The following is a 26,847-nucleotide window of genomic DNA, read 5'->3' as shown; positions in this document are numbered from 1 at the left end:
ATTATGTATTTGTTTTTATTAATTTAGAAAATTTGCTGTAAAAAATGTCTACCAGCTATTGGGAATTGTATCTCTGCAATAAAAAAACTTACATATTAAAGAATAAGGTTTTATTGAGATGTAACTGTAGGTCATTGAATGGTTGTCAGCCCAAATTGAGTAGCTTTACTTAAGAAAAAAGGTCTAAAATTAAGACCTATTTAAAATGATTTGACACTTCCAACACAATAAGCCACTGACATTTAAGACTTTTTAAAGGCTTAAATTCCAAAACCTAAATTTTAGATTTTTCAAAACCCAGTGGGCACCCTTAATACATTTGATTTATTGTCACCAAATTGTAAACCGACAACCACAGGCAGACCTTCCTGAAATACATCAACATCAGCCACTTAAAACGTACATACATACATACGTTTTCTAATGGTTTAATATTATCAAGAGAAAATGCGTAATTGTTTTTATTTTAATTTTTTTTGGGCTGTAAAAATGTCTAACAGCTATTGGGAATTGTATCTCTTTGCAATAAAAAAAAAGTTACATATTCAAGAATAAGGTTTTATTGAGATGTAATTGTAGGTAATTGTTCAAGTAAAGTGACTCAATTTGGGGCGACATGCATTCAAAGCAAAATTAAGGCCCGTTTAAAATGATTTAACACCTCCAGCACAATATGTCACTGAATTTAAGACTTTTTAAAGCCTAAAACTGAGGTTTTGACCACGTGGACAGCCTAAATAGGCTTGATTTATTGTCACCAAATTGTAAACCAACAAACACAAACAGGTCTTCCTGAAACACATCAACATCAGCCACTCAAAACATACATACATGTTAAAAAAAATAAGGTTTTATTGAGTTGTAGGCCTATTGTAGGTCATTGGATGGATGGCCGCCAAATTGTTTAGCTGTACTTGAACGAAGCAAAATTAAGACCCGTTTAAAACGATTTAACACCTCCAGCACAATACGTCAGTGAATTGAAGACTTTTTAAGGCCTACAATTTAGGTTTTGACATAATTAAACATTTTAAGCCCCAGCGGACACCCTAAATAACATTACATTTGACTTAATGTCACCAAATTGTAAACCGACAACCACACACAGGCCTTCCTGAAATACATCAACATCAGCCACTCAAAACGTGCATACATGATCGTGTTAATATTACAAAAATACATTTTGACTGAAATTAAAGCTCTACAAACTGCAATTCTGTCTTATATTCACGCGAATTCATCTAAACTGAGGTTTGTTTACATTTTTGCTAATGCTTATCTTAACTTAACGGTTATAAGTGCTCATTTTGATATCGTGCTTCAATTAAAGATCCGTACGTGTGTGAATTATGAACTATGAGTAGCTAAATGTGTTAACTTATCCAATAAATGTTGAGAGAATGCTATTAAAATATGAAGATGATGATAGTGAGCTAATGCTAAAGCTAATGTTAACTCACCTGCAGTGTTGACGTTGTCATTTCATCTCACGCGCCTGCGGGTTCCTATTATCGTTATTTCTTACTCAATTAAACTGTTCGTTAAATAACGAAAAATAAATATAACGGCTAAATTAAAGAACCTTCATTTAATGTAGTAGAAGTGAGCTTAGAAACGGAAGTCTTGCGTCTCCGCTGTTCACTTCTCTACTGTCCTCCGGAAACAGCTGAATTAATTAGTTCCAGGATAACATATAACGTAAAGACCATTTTTCAAAGCTGAGAAGAAAACAGTGTGTTTTGTAGCTACATAATGACATGTTTAATTAAATATTTACTTAATATACATTACAAAGACTGTAAGCTGATTTAATTAACATGTTTTTTATTAATATATATATATACTGTATATGGCATTTACATACAGACATAATGCATAGCTTCAGGTTACAGGCTTTAAAAGTTATAATACACGTACAAAAAAAAGAGCATATTTGCATTTGATTGTGAACTGCAAGCTGCCATGAATGAATTTTGGTTCCAACATTTTTCTCCTCAACATAAAGGACAAATCAAACATAAAACTCTGGAGGAATAAGGAAACGAGGCATGGGTTTATAAAGTACATTCATCGTCTGAAGCATTGGTCTCAAATCTCACTCACAAGTGCAATTCTTTAACCTACTCATGGGTTTTTAAAACAGTTAAGACAATGCATTGGTTCATCAGAAACATAAATGGAAATCATGTGACTGAACATAAAATCCACCATGGTGTGTGTGACAGGGGTGTGTGATATTACCGTAAATAAAATACAATTTCTTTTGATAATGATAATTAAACAATATTTTGTTGTGCATGTTTTTGTGGATGGTTTTACATCTGTTTTGGATAAATAAATGCAAAATAGAATCTCCAGTAGGTGGTGACAAGAGCCAATTTAAAGAAGCCGTTCATTGAATTACTCAAACGATTTGTTCAAAACAGCTGATTCATTCAGAAATGAAGCTTGTGACTGTTTTTTGATCGTTTTTGTTGTGGATTCAATAACTCAAAATAAGCCATTCTTTGAGTTACTCACTTAAACAGTTTGTTCGAAATAGCTGATTCATTTAGAAATGACTCTTTTTGATCGTTTTTTTGATTCAATTACTCAAATGATTCCTTCAGAAATTGATTCATTCAGGAACAAAACATCACATTGTTGTTTAACAAATATTTTCTAGGTGGTTGTCTAAATGAGCCATTTGTTGAATTACTCGTTCAAAACAGCCGATTCGTTCGAAAACTAAACAACAGTGTTGTTTTGAAAAAATAAATCTCAATGTTGTTTAGATTAAACAGTATGTTGTTGTGCATGTTTTTGTGGCTGGTTTTACGTCTGTCATAGATAAATGTGACATTAAAATCACCAGTAGGTGGCGACAAGAGCCAATCTAAACGAGCCATTTGTTGAATTACTCACTTAAATGATTTGTTCAAAACAGCTGACTCATCTATAAAGCATGTGGCTGTCTTTTAAATGAATCATTGATTCAGTGACTTCAATGATTTATTCAGAAATTTATTCATTTAGGGGGGAAAATGGCATTGTTGTTTTGACAAATATTTTCTACTTTGGTTTTGATTGGAACTTTTAATTAGCGAAAAAGTTAGATTTCTTTCGATAAACAGAATTAAACAATATTTTGATGTGCATGTTTTTGTTGCTGATTTAATGCCTGTTTTAGATTAATAAATGTGAGACTAAAACAACCAGTTTGTGTCAACAAGTGCCTGTTTAAACGAGCCATTCGCTGAATTACTCACTTGTTCATTCTCTTGTTCAAAATAGCCAATCCGTTTAGAAATGAAGAATTTAACTGTTTTTTAATGAATCATTGATTCAGTTACACAAATGATTCATTCAGAAATTGATTAATTAGGGAACAAAACAGTGTTGTTTTGAAAAAAAAAATCTCAATATTGTTAAGATTAAACAGTATTTTGACGAGCATGTTTTGTGGCTGGTTTTACGCCTGTCTTAGATAAATAAATGTTACACTAAAACCACCAGTAGGTGGCAACAAAAGCATGTTTTAATGAGCCATTTGTTGAATTACTTGTTCATTCACTTTTTCAAAACAGCTGATTTATTTGGAAATGAAGCATGTGACTCGTTTTCCATGAATCACTGATTCAGTTACTCAAATGATTCATTCAGAAATTGATTCATTCAAAAACAAACCATCAAACAGTGCCGTTTTGACAAAAATCTTCTACTTTGGTTTTGTTTAGAACACATTCAATAAGCGGAACAAAAAAAAAGGATGATATTGTTGTCTGAAGTGTCAAAACAATAAATGGCAATGATATTCAGTGAAACATTACACTTACTTGCGTATTATTATCAAATCATTACAGGAAATATTACTGGATCTCCTAACTTACAATCATTTTTGTTTAGTTTTTTTTGTTCTTTTTTTTTTATAGTGATTGACTTATTTAAAACGTTGACGATGAATATCACACACCCCGAACTCAAGAACAATCGCTAATTACAGCCAAGAGTCATCTGTCCTCTTATTGGACGCTTCAGAAGAAACCAAGTTCTCCTGGTCAGTAATACTTTCCTTTTTTTTGAAACATTACGGTATTGGTAAGTACAGTAGAGTGTAAAAGATTAAGGGCACTTAAAGCAGAGGCTGCATGTGCATTTGCTGTATTTAAAGTAAACCTCCCCATCTCAATAATGGTTAGATATTGCATCAGTAAAGCTTGTGCAGTGGTTATGAAGGAATGCTTGATCGTACAATCTCATTCATATACTGTTCCTATAAAAAGACATACTGCCGAAAATGTGCAATGAAGGAATGTCTTCAATACTGTGAAAGTCTTCTGCTATCCTACAATGTGAAATAATGTGCTCATGCATTAGATTCAACGCTAACATATTAACAAAGATTATACTGAAGCTATAAATGATTAGTGACAAACCATGCATCAAACAGTGCTAGTAATCGGACCAATGAATTTAAATCACTTTTTACAGCCGTGCATCAACAAAACGGCTTTAGATTGGTTATTATTTATGACTAAATGTACTTACAAAGGCTAGAAAATGTTCAATGGACTACAGAAATAATTAGTCCACAATTTCGTTAATTTCCTTCACATTTCCAGGCATGGAAATCAGAAAATTTCCTGATGTTTGCAGTTTATTTAAGTGACGGGATACTGATCTAATGCTGATTAAGCAGCAGTATGTTAATATACAGCAAAACAAATGAAAATAGAAATAGTTTGTTTTAAAAACATCAAGGCCTGGAGCTGGTTTGGTCAAACGAGAAATATGATGTGTGTAAAAAAACTTCCTATATTTATACTGATTTGAAAATCATCTCAGAAGTGAATGAATCAGGGTCAGAAATTAGCTTTAGTAGCAATTAAGTGGCAGTTTCTGCATTTTTTGACCAAAAATGAACTTTTTTTTTGTCTGTTTTGTCAAATATTTCAATGCAATCAATCGATTAATATAATAAAAACGGTTACCAACAACACCAAACATGTTGCAATTGTATATAAATGATACATTTAAAGGAGGAACTCATTATATAACATGGTTGTACTATTATGATACTATTATTATTTGGTTGATCAGCGCTCTTGATGTTGTAATAATGGTTATAAATGCTAAAAATACATCATACGGGGCATGAAGTTGACTTTTTATTGCATCATATGAATAAAAAATGCATTGTTTAGTCAAATATCTAATCAAAATGTTGTTATATTGAGTTTTCTTTTCTTTTTATCTGAAAACAACAATTGGTTTTCATTTGTTGTGACTGGAAACCACAGATCGTCCACAAAATATGGATTTTATTTGAACTATTATGAAAAACAAGCTTCCTTTTTGTTATTTTTTGCAAAAAAAATGCTCTAAATCACCTTTTTTATTTTAATTTTAGAGTCTATAAGACAAATCTCTTACATGGTTGTCGATTATGTGTCACTTTTGTTCGCATTGATGCCCTTTTTGTCACAAGACGCTTGTTGAATCCACCCTGAAATCAATCATATTCAAAACACTTACAGCTCAGAGAGGTTATGTTTGGTCGGCCGCATACAGGAATGCACTTAAAGCTTTGTTTTCTCCATATTCGCATATGCAGCAGTCTTAATGTTACTGCCACATTCACATACACACACTGTATATTCACTCAAGATGATAACACACATATGTAACAGTCTTTGCCATGCAATACACATTATAAACATAAACACAAGTGAGCTACGTGAAAAAAACTGAGATAATACAAGAATAAATGTTCATTTAGCAAAGCTTTAAGCCTGAAAAACATGTGAAAAGCTCTAGATGTGAAGGCACGACTGGTGTGTCCCTGATCTGAGGACAGTAAGATTGTGTTTAGAAAGACACACAAACACACATACGAACATATACACAAACAAACAGACACACAAATAAACACACATACACACTGTGTTGGTTAGAAGTGTAACTGTGAAACACTGCTGAAGTTGTGAATGAATGAGTGAAGGAAATCTCCATCATCTGCTGTGTGTGTGAGTGTGTGTGAGTGTGTGTGAGTGTGTGTTTTTTACGTCAGCAACCCCAATCGAGCCAGTTTGGCTGAGAGGAACGAATGAAGCACAAACACCACAGGCTTTGGTCCCGAATGAAGCTCAAACACCTACAAAACACATTACACACACACATTAGTGAAAACTGAATGGAGATCCTACACTGGCACTATTGATCACATCTTTTCTAAATAAACACACATTATTAAAGACTACACATGCTTTTATTCCACTAAAAATACATCAACACATCTCAGATGTTCTTGTGTTTATGATATTATTAAAGTGACATGTTTTATGTACACAGACTTTGAGATTAAAAGCTAAATTGTCCTTATTTCTAGCACTCGGTTATTAATGAAGCGTGTTTTTTATGACTATTTGAACAACAAAGCTCAAAAGGAGAGTATTCTTTTGAAATGTAAATCTTCTGTGAACATATAAACGTCATTACCTCCATATCTGTTTAAGGTGTCCATGCTGAATAAATGCACTGTTATTGTGTTTCACCGTAATTACTTCAAGTATGTGTGAATTGGTTTCTTGAGCAGCAAACCAGAACAATTTCTGAAGTGTCATGTGACTGGTAAACATTATTAGATTGCAGAGGCCATCGAATGCTTGATTTTGATTGGCTGATGAACTGTAAATAACGCTAGGTTCCACTCAATTTATTCATGATGTCCCGATACAAACCGATCAAGTTCATGTAACAAATTTAAGTTGACTGAACATGAAACAATGAAGTTGTCCCCAAAAAATCTCAAGAATTGTTGTTTCAGGTTATTATAAATGAACAAATAGCAAGAATAAGTTAGAGTGTGTGCCATTTATTTCAAATAAACACACTTATGAAGGTAGTTCAGGCAGGTTTTGGGCACATTATAGCTCCATATCCCTACGCTAAACAATATCAGTTATTTCACAGCTACAACAGTCAAATATTATATCAAAATGGATGAGATGTGTAGGAAACTAGCACAAACTAGGACAAAAACATGACAAATGTCTGAAATTTAGCCACCTCACTTTATTTTTTATTATTTTTAATTGAACAGCACATCATTAATTATTCATTATGAAGTCTACTGTAGAAAAAAATAGTGCTGTGCAAAAAACGCTTTCCTTATTTCAATTTCTCTGTCTTGATTTTAGTCAAAATATCTAAAAACTCTTAAATCAAGAAGCATTTTCTAGGCAAGCAAACCGTATTTTCTTGTTTTAAGAAATAATATGTAGAAAATTAGGTGAGTTTTTTTCTTAAAACAAGCAAAATAATCTGACAATGGGGTAAAAACAGTTTTTCCTTTTGACATAAAATGATTTCTCTCAGGCCATTGGCAGATTCTTTTGCTTGTATTAAACAAAACTCACTTAATTTTGACATATTTCTTACAACAAGACAAAAAAAAAGAAATTTTAGACATTTGGACTAAAATCAACACAAAAGAAATCTAAAGAAAGGCACTTTTTGCATTGTAGTCAACTATAAACTGGATCTCCTAACTGTGGATTTTAGGGTGATATGCATCAGAACTGCACGCGTGTTATAAAATCTTCATCGGGTAAAGATTGGATGTTGTCTGTTCATACCATCTCTCCTTCTGGAGCGCCGAAGTCTAGGAAGAGATTTCGGACTCCGTCGTCGGCAGACATCTTGAGCCGCTCGTAGGGGAAGTGGAAGAGCACAGAATCGCCAGACTCGCGCGTCACTGTGAATCCTCGCTCGTAGTGCAGGATCAGACGCACATTCTGCCTGTTCAACACACAGCCTGAGAGAGAGCGGGTCAAAATTATTAGCCTCCTTAAGTGATATTTATTTAATTGTCTACTAAACAAACCATCGTTATACAATGACATACATACATATATATATATATATATATATATATATATATATATATATATATATATATATATATATATATATATATATAAATATATATATATATATAAATATATATATATATATACATACATATATATATATACATACATATATATATATATATATATATATATATATATATATATATATATATATATATAAAAATATATAAAAATATATATATATATATATATATATATATATATATATATATATATATATATATATATATATATATATATATATATATATAATATAATTGCCTATTTAACCTAACTTTACCCTAATTTACCTAGTTAAGCCTTTAAATGTCACTTTAAGCTGAATACTAGTGTCTTGAAGACTATCAAGGCAAATGTTATGTGCTTTCATCATGGCAAAGATAAAAGAAATCAGTTATTAGAAATGGGTTATTAAATCTATTATTTTCAGAAATGTGCTGAAAGAAATCTTCTTACCGTTCAGCAGAAACTGGGAAAAAAAATGTATACACTGGTCTAATTACAAACAACACACACACACCTATGGAAACCTCTTTGATGAGCTCTGCAGCTGAATGTCCGCCCTGCACCAGCGCTCGTGTCCATGTGGACAGATCCCAGTGCGTCTCCACACGGAACACATGAGACTCGATCCCTCGCCCGGTGCCGGTGCGCGTGGCGAACAGCAGATCTCCACCCAGAGCTGGAGAACTGCGCACACTGCCCGAGTGAACTAGCCTACACACACACACACACACACAACAGGGTATATAGAGGAATCAGACAGTGAAATTGAATACTTTTTAAAAGATGAGCTATTATGCAAATATCACTTTTACAAAGGGTTTAAACACAGTTGTGTATCAGCAGTGTATGAATATGAGCAGCTTCTAATGGTAAAAATGTATTAATTCTATTTATTAGAGTTACACTTCATAAAAACAGTCTGCAGAAACACTTTGATTGACATTCTCTCTTTGTATGTGTCATCAGAGGGGGAAAGCCCCTCCCACTAGTGACCATCTCTCCCTCATTAGCATAAAACGTTAGTCTTGTTTTTGAATCTGCCACTATGCTGACACATAGGCATCTGTAGCTCCTCCCTCTTTTAGAAAAAGAGCACAATCTCATTTGAATTTAAAGCAACAGTCACCAAAATGGATCAATGGGTGAGGGGGGCGAGTGCTTAAAAGCTCCCGTTTCCTTGTGCAAAACAACCGTGCCTGGAAACACAACTAGTGTGATTGTCTCTCTTTGAAATAGATTGGAAAAAAAGCGGTGCTCGTGCACCCACAGTCCTGCTGCTTTCAAGAGATGTCCAGATTTTTTGTAAGCAGCAGCGGTTGCCGCTTTCGCTTTAACCATACCTTGAACAGATTATTATTGGGCCTAACGCTAACTGTGTGCACGTGATCATCTTTTTACTCTTGCACACAGAATGTTTTCCACCTGCTTTCTTTTGCTTGCAGTTATTTTGGTAAATTAATTATCATCCTTTACAATAACATTGCTTTAATAGAAGATAACTCTCCTTTTATCTATAGTTACCGGGTGATCTGGGACGTTTAGCCCGGACAAATTACTGTGTATAGTTTTAGATAAATGAGAATATTTTTAATTGTTTTTTATTGAATAAAAGGTGTATGTATATCATTTTATTCGGCTTGTTTTGACACCTCATTTAAAATTTGTGGCACAAAGCTAAATAGTTTGGTGTGGCCAGAGAAAAGATTCTACATTAACAAGGAGGCATGCGGACATAACACAAAATGAATAAATTACTCATTTTTAGCATGCTAAAGTCAAATTTAATCATATAAAATGTATTTTCCCAACAACAAAATTGTGGCAACGTTGGAAAACTGCTAGCTACAGTGGCTGGTGATCAAAAAAGTTAATGTCAAGCCCTGCCCATGATATATGCTGAGAGAAAAGGGTTGAGTTTATTGCTATATCAGCAAAAACCTGATAAAATATACAAACATTTTATCAATATCACTTTTCTATAGCAGGTTTACAACAATACAAAGACATCACGCGCAATAAATAGTAGCTAAACATCTAAAACAGCTTTTTAAGGCTTACTTTTGATCAAAATTCTACCATTTTTGTGGGAAATATTTATTTTAAAGGGCACCTATTATGCAAAAATCACTTTAATAAGGGGTTTAAACACAGTTGTGTGTGAGACTGAGTGAATATAGCCAGCCACTTATGGTCAAAATTGATTAATTCCTTTGCTTATAATCAGACATGATGAAAACAGTCTGCAGAAACACTTTGATTGACATTCTCCCTTTGTATGATGTCATCAGAGGGAGAAAGCCCCGCCCACTAGCACCTGCAGCCGCATTTTTGTGCATTTATTTTGGTATTGAGAGGAAAAAGTAGACCATTTTTTATATGTAAATGAGCTCTCAGCAGAGTGAAGTAAACAGTGAAGAAGGGAAGGTAAACTGTTGAATGTTACCGTGTGGCGAGGAGCGGATGTGTTAATACAGGAGTCGTCCAGCTCTCATACGTCCATGGTACAGCCTGGAAGAGCAGGATATCTTTCTCTGTAAGTGCCATGATGACTCTTTTGTACTGATGCCGGCTGCCGTCCATATCGAGCTGCACGCAAACACATTCATGATCCACACAGCTAACACAAGATTTTTCTCAAATTATGCTGTTTATTACATTTTCCAAATTTATGCGCATCTTGGCGTCTCATCAAGCACTTTTATAGCAATAATCCAAAATGCACATGAAAAGAGGCGGAAGGAAACAGAGCTATTGAGTGCCCTATAAAGGGATAAAGTGCTGACTTGTATGGACGTACCTGCTCCACCAGCCAGCCGATGTGTTTGAGAGTGCAGTGAGTGTTGGCGTTGTTCAGGAAGGTGTTGATGTAGCTCAGGGTCTGTGGTAAAAGAGCCGCCACGTTGGTGTGAATGGCAGTGAACCAGGAGTGAGCAGTGGCTCCGTCTTTACAGCGCAGCACCACCGTGTGCTGACCGTCCGGAGAGTGAAGCTCCAACAACCTGCATCACAAAAACATGCAGCACCATAATACATGCATCTACACATTAATAATTAACTCCACATAAGAATATGTTTTTATATATTTATTTCACTATTACCAAATACTGTTAATATATTGAAATGATTAGAGCTGTAATGAAAAATCCTTAGAGATATCATTATTGATTATGAGCTTAGTTTTACCAGCAGGTGGTGCTGTACGCTTCACAAACAGCTGTAGTCTGCTTGCATGCAAATCTTTAAAAATACTACTCAAAGCTAAAATAATAATTAATAAAGTTAGGAAAGATTTAAGAAAAAATAAGCTTGCCTAGTGTGCCATCTGTGGTTAAAAAACTAGCCTGACTAGCCTAGAGCGCCATCTGTGGTGTAAAAAAAACTAGCCCTCCATATGTGGTTAAAAACTAGCGTAGAGTGCCATCTGTGGTAAAAAAAATTGCCTAGAGCACCGCCTGTGGTTAAAAAGACTAGCCCTCTATCTGTTATTAAAAAACTAGCCTAGAGCACTGTCTGTGGTTTAAAAATTAGCCTAGAGCACTGTCTGTGGTTAAAAAAAACTAGCCTAGAGCACTGTCTGTGGTTAAAAACAAAACACTAGCCTAGCCTAGAGCACCGTCTGTGGTTAGAAACAAAACACTAGCCTAGCCTAGAGCACCGTCTGTGGTTAAAAACAAAACACTAGCCTAGCCTAGAGCACCGTCTGTGGTTAAAAACAAAACACTAGCCTAGCCTAGAGCACCGTCTGTGGTTAAAAACAAAACACTAGCCTAGCCTAGAGCACCGTCTGTGGTTAAAAACAAAACACTAGCCTAAAGCACTGTTTGTGGTTTAAAAACTAGCCTAGTGCTTTGTCTGTGGTTAAAAAAACTAGCCTAGCCTAGAGCACTGTCTGTGGTTAAAAACAAAACACTAGCCTAGAGCACTGTCTGTGGTTAAAAACAAAACACTAGCCTAGCCTAGAGCACCGTCTGTGGTTAAAAACAAAACACTAGCCTAGCCTAGAGCTTCGTCTGTGGTTAAAAACAAAACACTAGCCTAGCCTAAAGCACTGTTTGTGGTTTAAAAACTAGCCTAGTGCTTTGTCTGTGGTTAAAAAAACTAGCCTAGCCTAGAGCACTGTCTGTGGTTAAAAACAAAACACTAGCCTAGCCTAGATCACTGTCTGTGGTTAAAAACAACTCAATAGCCTAGAGCACTGTCTGTGGTTAAAAACAAAACACTAGCCTAGCCTAGAGCACCGTCTGTGGTTAAAAACAAAACACTAGCCTAGCCTAGAGCACCGTCTGTGGTTAAAAACAAAACACTAGCCTAGCCTAAAGCACTGTTTGTGGTCTAAAAACTAGCCTAGTGCTTTGTCTGTGGTTAAAAAAAACTAGCCTAGCCTAGAGCACTGTCTGTGGTTAAAAACAAACCACACATAGCCTATAGCGCTGTCTGTTGTTGAGAAATAACGTAGAGCACCATCCGTGATTAAAAACTAGCCTAAAGCACCATCTCTGGTTTACAACTAGCCTAGAGCACCATGCTTGGTTAAAACAAGAGTGCTACCTGCTGTTAAAAAATTGCTCAAAATTAATTGAAGAAAGACTCATTTTGAGAATGTCAGAATTGATGCAGAATCGATTTCTTTGCCAATATGACTGTCAACAATGTCATCTGACTACATTTATCTCTTGCTCACAAAAGCTGTATTTATTTGATCAAGTACACGTCGTCAGTGAAATTTGTCATCAAATAAACAGCCTTGGTAAGCAAAAGAGACATTAAAATCATTAAATATCATAAGTTTTGACTCTCAGTGTAATCCAAACATAGTTTCTGTCTTCACAGTAGAATTAAAGTCAAGCTCAATAACACAGAGCTGCTTCTGAGATCTGGGACTCACCTGTTCTCCGGGTCAGGCATGGTGAGGTTTCGGCTGATGAAGCTCATTTTGAGCGGGATGACCTTTCTGTCTCGGCTGACGCTGCTCTTGGGGGATTCATCACTGCTGCTGAGGTTTGGAGACTGCAGACGGCCATCCCAGGACAAATCTGCACTCATGGAGGACTTCTTGAAGAGCGGAGACACTTCTCTGATGTACTTCACTGCACACACAGCACAAGTGGTCTTAAGCGGAGTCAAAACAGACCATCATTTTTAATGATTTGAATGAAGTGATAGTTCAACTAAAAATGTAAATTCACTCACTATTCACTCTGCCTCAAGTTTTTAGAAACCTTTATGAGTTTCTTTCACTGCTATTAAAGCACTATTAGCTTAGCATAGATCATTGAATCGGATTAGACCATTAGCATCTCACTCACATATTTTCCTATTTGAAGCCAGACTCTTTTGTAGTTACATCGTCTATTAAGACAAAAGGAAAATGAAAAGTGGCTATTCCCTCATTCTCGCTATAATAATCAAGGAAATTTGTTGCTGTATCACAGCTGCAGCAGGAGCAACGCTATTAGGTACTGCCCGAAAACCAACGTGATCAGCAACTTGCACATGTACCTTGCGAACATGGAGACATGTGTAAGATAATTGTGAACACATTTACTTTGGTGCAGATCTATTTGAAGCAAAATACATGAACGTTTGCTGCGATATATTGCACAACCCTACAGAACACAACACATCAAACCTTGAAGCTGATGAGCTACAGCAGCAGAAAAGAAGAGACTCGCTAAAAGTGGACACTAGGGCTCCGTTTACACTAATGCGTTTTCGTTTTAAAACGCATAAGTTTTGCTACGGTTACGCCATCCGCCCACACTACGGCGGAGTTCTCGAGCGGCAAAAACGGAGCGTTTTGAAAATGCTGGAGAGGCTGTTTTCATACTGACACACTGCTGCAATGTCTCGGTGTGGATGAGGAAAAACGGAGACATCTGAAAACGGAGGCGGGACCGCTGAGATTCGCTCCCTGATTGGGGCTTTTGTGTCATTAGCTGCGTCCCAAATCGCATACTTATGCACTATTCTACGCCATTTTGTAGTATAAATAGTGTAAGTAGTGTGTTCACACTGAAAACTCTTAAAATAATAAGTGCACTTTAATTACCCGGATGATGCCCTCATTCAGCCGCTAAAATGAAGTGTGGAATGATGGACACTTCACGCACTCAACGACCGCAGGTTTGCTTACGTATCGGAAGGGGCGGAGCTTTCGAGCGCACATGTTGGATAACTGTATTTATTTTGGATGGAGAAAGCAAAATTCTCCTACGAGAGTGATTATAGCGCCTCCCGATGGTGAATGCGGCAATACTCACGGCAGGTTTTATTTGATAATTCGTTCGTTTATTTCACTGATTTGGCAACCGTCAAACGTCATCAGGGAAACGGTTTGAATTTCCGTTTAGTAAAAAAACATTAGTGTGCCATTTGGGACAACACTACATACATGTACTATCCTGTTGAGTGTGTAAGTGCATAAGTACATAGTGCATGAGTGCATAGTGTATAGTGTGCCATTTGGGACGCAGCTATTGCGTATCCTTCCCTTATTCGTCAAGCCCCTATCACATGACTATAACACATGGCTTTAACGCTACCGGAAGACAGCAGACCAGCCTTCACTGTCATCAACAACATGGACACAGAAATGGGAGCGTTGTTTGCACTATTGTCTGTTTTAGGCGCCATTCTGCAGTTATTCATTTGTTACGTTTAGTAACAACTCGACCTCGTCGTCTGTCCACAAAAATACCTCTCTTGCTTTCTTTGCCATCGCGTTTAATGTTCAACCGGCGTTTGTTGACTAACAATAACCAAATGCCGAGCGAGACGCATGCTTTCTCTTTATACTAGAACGTGCATGCCCAGAGTGCGCGAATGGTCACGTGATATACGTTTTTGGTGGCGTAGTGTGGACGGAGATGTGTTCGGAGACGCTAGGTGAAACGCTAGTGTGGACGCGGATCGTTTTTGATCTAAAACGCCGTTTTAAAACTAAAGCGCACTAGTGTAAACGGGGCCTAAAAGACTAAAAAGGTTGTCTGGTCTTATGAGTCTTGATTTAAAATGAAACATTTGGATTGTGAGGTCAGAATTTGATGTAAAAAAAAAAACTTGTAAGAATGGCTGTGCTTTTAATATTAGCCTACGTTATTAATGTATAAAAGAAATCAATATAAAGAAAACACTTGGTGCTTTATATCTAGTCAAATGTATTGATGAAGGTATGTGAGTTCTTAGTTACTCAAAAGCTTGATGTCTAACAGGAAGTCCACCAAAAGGAAGTAACACCACCAGAATCACTGATCTAAATATGTACTTGAATTCCAATAATATACTTAGATGTTTTAAAATAGACTAAGCTAAATGTCACAGAACTGTAAACCGTTGCAAAATGTATGTAGAAGAGAAAGTACAACATTGTTTCTTAATAACCAGCTTGAGTAAAACACTTAGCTGGGCCAGAGTCATGTCAGGAATTCAGTTTGGGCTGGACGGATGAATGTGTGCCAGTATTTGCAGGACTGCAATAATAAATGCACTCGTACTTTTGCAATTATGGCAGCAGTATTTAGGTCACTGATGAAAAAAAAGGGGGTTTCAAGCATCGATACAACAAATGGGTTTTAACTTTAGTTATCTTTCCAGAATATATAGAATATAACATTCTAAAATGCTCATTACAGTTATTTGAAATATTAAGAGTAGACTCTTTAATTTGGCTTCTAGCTAATCTGTATATTTTAAAAAAACACTTTTAATTTTCAGTGTTAAGTCTCTTAGAGTTAAACAGTTGCCCTTTTTGTAATCCATTTAACTCAGGGCTCACCAATCTTGGTCCTGGAGGGCCGGTGTCCTGCAGATTTTTTGCTTCAACCCTAATCAAACACACCTGAACAAGCTAATCAATGTCTTACTAGGTATACTTGAAACATCCAGGCAGGTGTGTTGAGGCAAGTTGGAGCTAAACCCTGCAGGGACAAGTTTGGTGACCACTGATTTAACTGGTCTCAGGGTCAGGGGGGAGTACTATTAGCTTAGCTTAGCATAAATCATTGAATCGGATTAGACCATTAGCATCTCGCTTAAAATACATCCAAAAAGATTCAATAATTTTCCTATATAAAGCTGGACTCTTCTAAAGTTATATCATTATTCTAACCCTTGTTCTGAAATATATATATATATATATATATATATATATATATATATATATATATATATATATATATATATTAAAAGTAGACACTTTAATATGCCTCAGTTTCAAATATATCAATAAAAAACACTTAATTTAATTTTACGCAGATGCCAAAATGGGATATTTAGTCTCTGACCCACATATAACAGCTAATTTGAAGTCAAAATAACAATATTGTAATGTTATCTAATAAAATTTCATATACAGTTGAAGTCAGAATTATTATCCGTCAGAATAATATTATCTGTTAGAAGTCAGAATATATATACAGTTGAAGTCAGAATTATTAGCCCCCCTGAATTATTAGCACCCCTGTTTATTTTTTCCCCCAATTTCTGTTCTGTTCTGGGAAGATTGTTTCAGCACATTTCTAAGCATAATATTTTTAAAAACTTATTTCTAATAATTTCTAATTTATCTTTTCCATGATGACAGTAAATAATATTTTACTAGATATTTTTCAAGACACTTCTATACAGCTTAAAGTGACATTTAAAGGCTTAACTAGGTTAATAAGGTGAACTAGACAGGTTAGGGTAATTAGGCAAGTTATTGTACAATGATGGTTTGTTTTGTAGATTATCGAAAAAAATTAGCTTAAAAGGGCTAATAATTTTGACCTTAAAATAGTGTTTAAAAAAATTAATAAATGCTTTTGTTCTAGCCCAAATAAAACAAATAAGACTTACTCCAGAAGAAAAAATATTATCAGACATACTGTGAAAATTTCATTGCTCTGTTAAAAATCATTTGGGAAATATTTTAAAAAGAAAATTAAAATTAAAAGGGGGCTAATAATTCTGACTTCAACTGTATATATATAAAATTAAATATATTATTATTAAAAAAGATATATTATCTTTTTTAAATATTTCCCAAATGAGGTTTAACAGAGCAAGGAAATTTTCACAGTATGTCTGATAATATTTTTTCTTCTGCAGAAAGTCTTATTTGTTTTTTTTCGGCTAGAATAAAAGCTGTTTTTCATTTTTTAAAAGCAATTTTACCGTCAATATTATTTGCCCCTTTAAGCTATACATTTTCTATAGTCTAGAGAGCAAACCATCATTATACAATAACTTGTCTAATTACTCTAACCTGCCTAGTTAACCTAATTACCCTGGTTAAGCATTATAGAAGTGTCTTGAAGAATATCTAGTCAAATATTATTTATTTACTGTAATTATGACAAAAATAAAATAAATCCATTATTAGAGATGAGTTATTAAAACTATTATGATTAAAAATGTGTTGAAGGAATCTTCTCTCCCTTAAACAAATAAGGTACAGGGGGCTAATAATTCAGGGGGGCTAATACTTCTGACTTCTACTGTATATACTGCACGCCTTTCTTCGAGTAAACATGAAATGATAATCCATCTCTGCGACTTTAAACAACACAAGTGTGTAGGCGACAGAAAGTACACACAGTAATCCATACGAGCTACAAAACCATCGCTTCCAGCTACAAGAGAGTCAAGTTTACACTCATCACACACAAGAACAATGTAAAGCTCATGCAAGCAGTAATGCAGAAGCACAGAGGATCATCACCTTTCATCAAAACATGTTTAGGTCATATTTCATCACGCCTTTAAACGGTTGTGTCTAATCTACGCTTACATTTAGCAAAAAATCCTGACAAGTAAAAGTAGCACTTCACATCATCAGAACGAGTGGTTGCTTTTCCCCACAAAGGGCTGCTTATAAAGTGTCTGGTGCGCATAGAGAGGAAAAGGGCTCGCAGAAATAATCATTTATAATTTATAGAACAGGTCACATGGTATTTTAAAGTGCATTAATATTGTGCTGGAGTCTCCTACAAATACTGTAAATTGTATTTATATAATGCTTGCACCGCACTAATAATGTGAGAGTATGTGATTGGCCAAGGACAGAAAATAAGTAAATAACCTATATTCAAGTATACAGATGTGGGTTCTCGGTGACTTTGCCAAAACGTTGTGGGTTTTTCTGTTTTTCCAAAACTTTTCCAGGCCTGGGAAACGCCATGTCAAAATGTCATTATTTTTCCAGCTTTTTCATGACCGTATGAACCCTGATTACATAGTCATAGCCATAAAAGCAATGGTACTAATAATCGGCAGGGTTCAACGCTAAGGATTTTTTCTACTGGCCCAATCGGACCAGTGGTTCAGATTTTTACTAGCCCTGCCAATATTTTCACTGGCTCCACTAAAAAAGGTTTAATAGCTATTTCTTAGCCACAAATAATAAAAAAAAAATGTGTCAAAATATTTGTAAATCTAGAATTTATATATTTAAAAAATGTTAATAAATGTATATTGAGCAAAATTCAAATTGTTTTGAAACAAAAAGATGGCTAAAGACCTGCCAAACTGATGGCAAACTGTACAAAGCATCACGACAAAAAAAAATTAAGTGGTGTACTCTCGTAAATGTCTGCTTCCAAGACGTTAGAAACAAATGTTTTCCTTTAGCATAATCATTTGATGTTACCCCCCATGTTGCTGTCTCTTCACTGTACTGGTTGATACAGAAAAAAATAACGTGCTCACAACATCCAATCAGATAAGAGGAACTGAGAAGGTAGCATTTGAATGCTTGAAAACACAAACTAGGGCTGGGCGATTTGGCAAAAAAATAAAAATCTAGGTTTTTTATAAAGTTTGACCGATTCACGATTACGATTACGATTTTTTTTATTGTGTTACTAGTCTTCTCAAAACATTACAACAGCATGACTGAAGTAACACTCTCTTTAAACGTAACTTGAAAAACCGTCTGGTTAAGAAACTTTGTATTTTTAATGGCCATGTCATACAAGAATCGGTCAAGGTGTAAATAAATGTAAAACAAATTCACGAGTTAAATAGTGTTGCTGAAGATTTGAATAAGAAATATTTGTGTAAATATTGCACTTGCAGGAATACAGAGGGATTTTTTGCAAGTTTTGCCTAGGAAAGATTGGCTGTCAGCTCGGCTTTTCTTCTGATTGAATGACAGGTTGTAAAGCTGCTGCCTTTTTCTTACAAAGATACAGTGGAAGAAAAGGACTGAACATGGAAACTGTAAAGCCTAATTTAACCCAGTGTGTGAAGTTGGACGTATAGCAGGAGCAAATACAAGCACCCGATGTGTGTCTAATATAAAATAATACATTTAATCTATTTTTCTTTTTCCCCCTTATAAATACCGATCATTTGATGCGCTTTGCAGCTCTCTCTGTATTATGCTGCCTGATCTGTCTGGTTTTCAACTAGGTCCGCTAAGTGACGTCATGGGGGCGGGTACTTTCATTTACACTGCTACAGTCCCTCACCTCTGCTCGTGTTCAAACCAAAAGATTGGCGCGGTTTTTCACATGGCAGGCTTTTGCGCCCTTCAAACATGTTGAGATCGAGTTTATCGACTTGATGAGGGAATATGTCTTGACAATCCACACAGACGTGACTCAAGCAGGTCGCACACCAGAAGCGCCGCGACACATGACAGTTTAAACTATCACACACCAAACGCGCACATTCGCATGATATTTAACATGAAACTAATCAGATGGCGCTCTATGGCGCGGCTGAAATATGACCTGCGTCTAGAATCGTGGTGCTGCGCGGCGTGTCGCCGAGAGGGAGTAGGGGGAGGCTGCAGACTTGGAATCCAGACAGATCTACGGCCCAAGCAGTTTTACGGCCCAGGCAGTTTTACGCCCCTGTTGTTCCTGTTGTGTCCAGTAGAGGGAGGCAGTACAGTGTTATTTTAAGCCTCCAGAACTTTATCTCACCCAACCAAACGCAACACGATGAAGAGGTATCTATGTTAAATATGTGTTTAAAACATGGAACTTAAACCTTTTTTTTTAATTAGATTAAGATCGATGTGAGTGTATGTCAACACAAACAAATTGGTGTAGTATAACAGCAATGTGTTAGTTTGACTCAATTTTAGGTAACTATGTGCAGGCCAGCTACATGTTCTACATCAACAAAAGAGTAAAAGAACATTAACCTACATAAGAAAGTGTGATATGAAGGCAAATTTTCTTTTACCTTTTTGTCTCAGCAAGGGAGTAATTATTATATATTTAATAATTTTTAAAGATATATACACTTGCATGGTCTGGGTTGTTAGCCAAATCTGCACTCCAACTACACTATTCCTCCAAATTTGACTTTCTTAAATATTGAAATAAATCTAATCAGGTCTGAAAATTTAATTGATTTTATTTTAAATTTTAAAATTGCATTACTTTCAATTACAATCAATGTAATGCAATCCTGTTCTAATTTAAACAATTAAACTATCATATATCTATAAATGCATATAGAAACTCCCAATTATAAATTGTCTACTCATTTTTGTTCATATAGCTATCCAGTACATTTTATATATTACCAATGAAGTTTGAATTGCACATGCAATCATATTGTTTATCCCTTATTGTTTCACAATATTTATTGTAACAATACCTCTGCATTCTTATCAAAGCACATCATTACTCCATATTACACTGTATTGTTTGGTTATAATTTTGTTATTTTCAAAATGCAAATTTATATATGAACAATACAACAAATGCATATCTCTATATGAAAACGTATAGCTTGGCAACAATTAACCATTACACTATCCAACAACTTGTGTTTTTAATTTTTCTAATTAAATTAATGTAAATTAATTTGCAATTGGGCTTTTGCATATCTGGAATTATTTGGTGAGTGTATCAATTCTGCATATTACATAGTAAGTTTATAACTCACTTTATGATAAATTAACTTGGCGTTCATATTTAGCGTAATCTAATTTAAAGTATACATTTATGAACAGGACATTTAATAATCTGGGAGCGTTGACTTCAAATATATTATGTAGCCATGTATCTTTCACCCCCCCCTACTGGACGCATTAGGAACAACAGGGGTGTAAAGCTGTGGGGCGTAAAACTGCCTGGATCCAAGTCTGCAGACGCCCCATATAGCCGAGAGGCGCTTCTGGTGTGCTTCCTGCTTCATACAGAGTGAACCAAAGCACATTGGTGCCAATATAATGAATTAATTTTTTTTTTTTTTTAAATCGCGATTTCTCGATTTGATTCAAAATTAAATCGTCTGGAAACGTAAATTCGAATTAATCGAAAAAAATCGCCCAGCCCTAACTTTCCCAATTCTAAGACTGTATCTGACAATTAGTCACAGGCAAATAAACTTTAGTGACAAGGCAGCAAGTGGCCTGATCGGGCCAGTAATGATCCTGTCTACTGTCCCGAGCATCTCACACGCTGGCCTGGCAGTCCTTATTGTTGAGCCCTGATTGGCATCATTTATTTCGGTGTTTCGGTATCTGCTAAGAATTTTCATTTCGGTGCATCCTTATTTTGCATTTCTAATGGAATATTCCAGCATTGGTGCAGTATCATGGGATCATTTCTGAGCCATTTAAAGATTCAGCTCTCGGTTTAATTAGGCCAGTGCTGATGAGGATAATGAGTGTGTGAACAGAGCTCATCTCACGAGACCCCGCTCCACAGTTCTCATCAGTCTCGGTGTCTCTCAGGCAGGAGATTGAGCAGATCAACATGTGTTTCACTGAGCTGATGGACAGGGCGTATAATGGAAGTCAACGGGGCTCTTAAATGTGTTATCCTGGAGGCTCAGTGCCAGTGCTGGGGAGACATTTAAATACCACAACACTCACTGGACTCCACCAATGTAAACTCTGCCTGTGCCAATATTGCGTTTAAGTCAGTTTTGTTTAACTATTTGTAAATATGAAAATTAAGCACCAAGTAAAAAAACTGATATTTGTAGAAATATTTGTAAGCTGACCAAATTTACACTAAAATAGGAATCAGATATTAGGTTTCGATCCAGAAAAAATAAATCATTTGCATAAATAAATTTGACTAAACTATAATATTTTGTAGGAAGAATTAATTAAATTAAATGGTCATTAATTAAAATTTTTATTTATTGTCACTGTACAAAAATGTGTCATGATTCCACTTATTATATTTATCTTTTATTAATCACAGCTTTTCGCGTGTTTTTGCAATACAAATAATTTTTATTACCATGATTTTTGTTGTTTTTTAAATAATAAGATGATATATCCCCTTAAAATTTTAGACCATATCAACAAAAGTAACAAATCCAATATTTTGTAATATAATAATAATAATAATATTGCTGACAAATAAAATTTCTAATTAAGTGAATTACATTATTTAAAGATATTAAAGACTTTTATCTGCATTTTTTTCATGCTACCTACAATTTTTGCTTTTATTTTATAGTTTTTTTGTTTTATAGTCTACAAACTTCGACACAAAATTTGTGGGACTATTTATTAGACAATGTTTACATGTCAAAACGATTCTTTCAGGCCCACAAAATGCATACAATTTATATAATTTAGTTTGAAAAACGTGTTACATAGATTTACTCTTAGGTACGAGACTAATGAAAATAAAGTCGCAAAACAGATTCTTTCATTCATTCATTTTCTTTTCAGCTTAGTCGTTTTATTAATCTGGGTTCGCCGCAGCGGAATGAACCATCAACTTATCAAGCATATGTTTTATGCAGCGGATGACCTTCCAACCGCAACCCAGCGCTGGGAAACACCCATACACTCTTGCATTTACACCCACACGTACACTACGGCCAATTTATTCAAATCCCCTATAGCGCATGTGTTTGGACTGCGGGGAAACCAGAGCACCTGGAGGAAACCCACACCAACATGGGGAGAACATGCAAACTCTACACAGAAATGCCAACTGGCACAGCCGGGGCTCGAACCAGCAACAATCTTGCTGTGAGGCGACAGTGCTAACCACTGAGCCACCGTGCCGCCCAAAACAGAATCTTTACTAGGAAAAAAATAGTGGGGCTGGATTTTTACACTGACTGTGGTTTGCTATTGGTCAGTCACACTGAATGACACCTTGACTCCGCCTTCATGCCAGTGAACACCAATCAAAGAAGAAGAGCCACTGAAGTGGGCGTTATTTTGAAGAAAACTTGTATGAAATGTTATTTATTTAAAATTAAAAAAAATGTGCAAAGACAATAATTAATAATAAATATCGTACTAAAGTGTTTCAACACCGAACTAAAATATCATTCAAAATTAGAATTTTTGTATTGCAGAATATGGGTATTGCAAATCAGAGTTATTGATAGATGTTTAGGGGATAAATCAATCATTAGATAGATAAAAAATATATAAATAAAAAATAATACTGTGATTTCACCAAAAAAAAATGAAGTTAAAAAAGTACAGTAATACAGTACATCTGTTTATCTATTCCTCTTTTACTGTATTACTCCCATTCCTATTCAAATCATACCTGGTGTTTGGAGAAAATTGCTATTAGAGAAAAAAAAGTTATCTGCTTATTACCACAAAAAACCTTCAGTCATGCACATCACACATCTGTAAGTTTCATAACTTCAGTAAGGGGTTTCCAAACCTCTTATAAACCTGAATTATCTAATATGTCAAATGAGCCAATGTTTACAACATGAACAGTTAAAACTCAACACAATAAAACCTGAAACACCTCAAAGTTTCTATTTAGGCGTGTAAATTATGAACACATAAATAATTAATTATTCAAAAAACTTTGTTTTGATTAACGGTAAACTACAAAGGCCTACTGAATCCCCGCGGCTCGAGTGATTGACTTACCCTCCAGCGTGACCTCCTTCCCAGCCTTCTTCAGCGCCTGCACCGCCGCGTCGTGCGTAGCGTCGCGGAGGTCGCTGCCGTTGACGGACAGTATCGCGTCGCCCACACGCAGAGCTCGACTCTGATCCGCAGCTAAACCGGGGAAGATCTTTGATATTAGGATAGGCATACGGTTCTCCCGTCCCCCTTTAATGCTAATCCCCAGTCCGCCGGACTCCTGCTTGACTATCCGAACTCTGCGTACCCCCTCCGAGTCACAGTAACCGCTGGACTCCGAGTCCGACCCGGTCCCGTTAACGCGACCCGGGCTGTTGTCGTATTGCACGCGATTCGTAAACACATCCCGGTTCTGTTCGTTGCCATTGGAAACGCCGTTTTTCAGATGCGAATTGTGCTCCGGGTAACCCGCGGGCCCGCCCGGTTCTCCCTCCGCCGTGAGAGTGAGGTTGTCCCGCGTGAGCTCCGCTGACACCCGGACCCAGCGGTCGCTCAGCAGAAGGTCCAGATGACCCTGTTTCTCCGCGCGGGTCCACACGGCCATCATCAAACTTTAACTCATCCTAAAGTTTAAACTCGCTCGACACACCCACTCGCACGCACATTTCCCCTGAGGAAGGAAGAGGAGCGAAATTTTAATAATAAATCTGTTTAATAAGTTTAAACATTGGTATTTATTGCTGCAGCTCTCCGAGTTCGGGTTCTCACGGCACGGAGAAACTATTTAATTAAAAACACGCGCTGCTGCTTAGACCGGACGGCCGGAGAAAAGCGTTAGATTTGTATCTCATTGATTATTCATGAGAGGGGCGGGGATTGTCAACTTATTTATCTTTCCTCGCCGCACTAAAGCCACTAAAGCTGTACAGTGATTTAGAAACAAAGCGAAAATAATGGCGTAAAATTACTTCAGTGTCATCATTACTGTATGACTTTTGTTCTTATTATAATGCAGCTTTTAGTTGTAATAAGATAGATAGTAGGAAAACAAAGATAACTCTCTCATTAATAATTAATCAGATTCAAATCTTTATACGTTGAATAAGTTAATATCCAACAACAAATAATAATAATAGTTATTGTTAGTATTATAATTAATATAAAACAAAATAAATACGTTTTTAATATAAAATTTTAACTTGTCACTATTTCACAGACAGTTAAAAGACTATTGGTGAGCTAATTTAAGTTTTTATAAATAGATGGGATTATTAGTTAATTTTCATATTTACTGTTTTCATTTTAATAGAGAATTAAATTAAGCTTTAATAATCCTTCCATCCCGATACCATAAAGCAAAGTCCATTTTCATCTGTAGCTGAAGGGATTGAAGCTCTATTGTATTGAAGTCATGTGTTTGGTAAATCTGCTGGTCAATATAACACATAAGTGTTTTTGCCCAAAATAATATTGACTCGCAGTAAAAGATGTTGACTGTTCTCATTAGCTTCAAAGTGTTACTCATACTCTAAATGACTCACCTCAGCTTTAAAAAAAAACTCTAATACACAGCTTTATTTTATTTATCACAGTTGACAGAAAATTTATGTATGATAATTGTTTTTCCTTACACTAATTAATGTAGTCGTGTTGTTTTGAATTTGAGGGGGGAGGGGGGGGAGTATTCAAAATACAGTTTTGTGTAAGCGTTTGTGAATATGTTTATAGCACGAATATGGAAAAGAGGGAAAACTGATGAATCAACTGAGGATCATCAGGAACAACCATCACAAAGTAAAATAAATAAATAAGAACATAATTTCAGCTATTTTTCTGTCATGTAAACATCTTTGTTGTAAAATTTAGAATTGAAAAAAACAGCCTATGAACTCCTCAAAATGATTAATAAATTCAGAATTGCAGGAAGAAGAAAAAAACTAATTCAGAATTGTAATATAAACAAAGAAACATGAGATAGAAAAGTATCTCTGAACACACAACATGTCCAACCTTGAGGCGGATGGGCTACAGCAGCAGACAAACACACCGGGTGCCGCTCCTGTCAGCTACGAACAGGAAACTGAGGCTACAATTCACACAGGGTCACCAAAATTAAACAATAGAAGATTGGAGAAACGTTGCCTGCTCTGATGAGTCTCCATTTCTGCTGTGACATTCAGATGGTCGGGTCAGAATTTGGCCTCAACAACATGAAAGCATGGATCCATCCTGCCTTAAATCAACAGTTCAGGCTGGTGGTGGTGGTGGTGTAATGGTGTGGGAGATGTTTTCATGACACACTTTGGGCCCATTAGTACCAATTAATCATCGTGTCAACACCACAGCCTACCTGAGTATTGTTGCTGACCATGTCCATCCCTTAATAACCACAGCGTACCCATCTTCTGATGGCTACTTCCAGCAGAAGAACGCCGTTAAGTGCCAAACATCTCAGACTGGTTTCTTGCATGACAATGAGTTCACTGTACTCAAATGGCCTCCCCAGTCACCAAATCTCAATTCAATAGAGCAGCTTTGGGATGTGGTGGAATGGGAGATTGGCATCATGGATGTGCAGCTGACAAATCTGCACATTCATGATGCTATCATGTCAACATGGAGCAAAATCTTAAGAATATTTCCAGTGCCGTGTCGATTCTGAAGGTTAAAGGGGGTCCAACCTGGTACTAGTAAGGTGTACCTAATAAAGTGGCCAGTGAGTGAAGTCACTATTAACAACGTACATAATAAAATACCAAAATATAACACACCAACCGCATCTGTAGTATGGAAAAAATGCTCTGGAGAGTGATTTGTGGCATTGGTTTTATTGCAGACCTTACAAAATAAGAGCTCGAGCTGTGGACGGGAAGGCCACTTTATTACTGGATCACTGTTACCTGCTTCATTCCGACCTTCACTAATCAGTCAAACCAGATAAATACATCACACTCCGATGCTAAACCAAACTCCAAAGCATTAAAAATACATTAGCTTTTAAATATGCATTTACTAATGTACTATATGAGGATCTCTCCTATTAGCACGGCTCAGATACATAGCATTACTTTCAAGCTCGAATCAAGGAAAAGATGAAAAAAGGATTGTCTTTTATATAAGCCTTCTTCACGTTGTGGTTAGAGGTACATAGTGCGGGAGAGGGTGATAAGGCAT

At 35.9% G+C, this 26,847-nt stretch overlaps 2 protein-coding genes across 6 annotated transcripts in view; both read right to left on the bottom strand.

Moving 5' to 3' along the window:
* Positions 1 to 1,651, bottom strand: part of vps4a (vacuolar protein sorting 4 homolog A) — a 16,645-nt gene extending 14,994 nt beyond the window's left edge. For 3 of the 4 annotated variants that reach the window (XR_012399967.1, XR_012399968.1, XM_009298174.5), the window contains exon 1: positions 1,461 to 1,651. Coding sequence is in view for 2 of the 4 variants with exons in the window: in XM_009298174.5 (XP_009296449.1) it covers positions 1,461 to 1,481 (21 nt within the window). In the remaining 2 variants the exon portion in view is untranslated. The remainder of the gene's footprint in view (positions 1 to 1,460) is intronic. The other variant, NM_001076609.1, reaches the window with a different exon arrangement.
* Positions 1,652 to 1,807: 156 nt separating this feature from the next.
* sntb2 (syntrophin, beta 2) lies at positions 1,808 to 24,535 on the bottom strand. Of its 2 annotated transcripts, none has more exons than XM_002666912.8 (7): positions 23,737 to 24,535; positions 12,805 to 13,006; positions 10,717 to 10,918; positions 10,363 to 10,505; positions 8,434 to 8,630; positions 7,617 to 7,795; positions 1,808 to 6,133 (listed from the first exon to the last, which is right to left on the bottom strand). In XM_002666912.8, exons 1-7 carry the CDS (start codon positions 24,278 to 24,280, stop codon positions 6,041 to 6,043), a joined length of 1,560 nt encoding a protein of 519 aa, XP_002666958.1. In that variant the 5' UTR covers positions 24,281 to 24,535; the 3' UTR covers positions 1,808 to 6,040. The 2 variants fall into 2 exon arrangements, with proteins under 2 accessions (XP_002666958.1, XP_073799475.1); XM_073943374.1 differs by lacking the exon at positions 23,737 to 24,535 and adding an exon at positions 14,400 to 16,037 and having other exon boundaries at positions 5,217 to 6,133; positions 12,805 to 13,855.
* Between the last annotated feature and the right edge of the window lie 2,312 nt (positions 24,536 to 26,847).

This window comes from Danio rerio, chromosome 25 (genome assembly GCF_049306965.1).
Source record: "Danio rerio strain Tuebingen ecotype United States chromosome 25, GRCz12tu, whole genome shotgun sequence".
NCBI lineage: Eukaryota > Metazoa > Chordata > Actinopteri > Cypriniformes > Danionidae > Danio > Danio rerio.
Note: the sequence above shows the minus strand (reverse complement) of the source record. Positions and strands in the feature narration are given on the sequence as shown.

Bases quoted from the DNA above. Each gene is read 5' to 3' on its own strand.
- sntb2 (XM_002666912.8), bottom strand. From the start codon at position 24,280: ATGATGGCCGTGTGGACCCGCGCGGAGAAACAGGGTCATCTGGACCTT. The intron at 10,919-12,804 runs GTGAGTCCCAGA...TTTGTGATGCAG, and splicing joins ATGCCTGACCCGGAGAACAG to GTTGTTGGAGCTTCACTCTC. The intron at 8,631-10,362 runs GTAACATTCAAC...GTGTGTGTGTAG, and splicing joins CATCCGCTCCTCGCCACACG to GCTAGTTCACTCGGGCAGTG.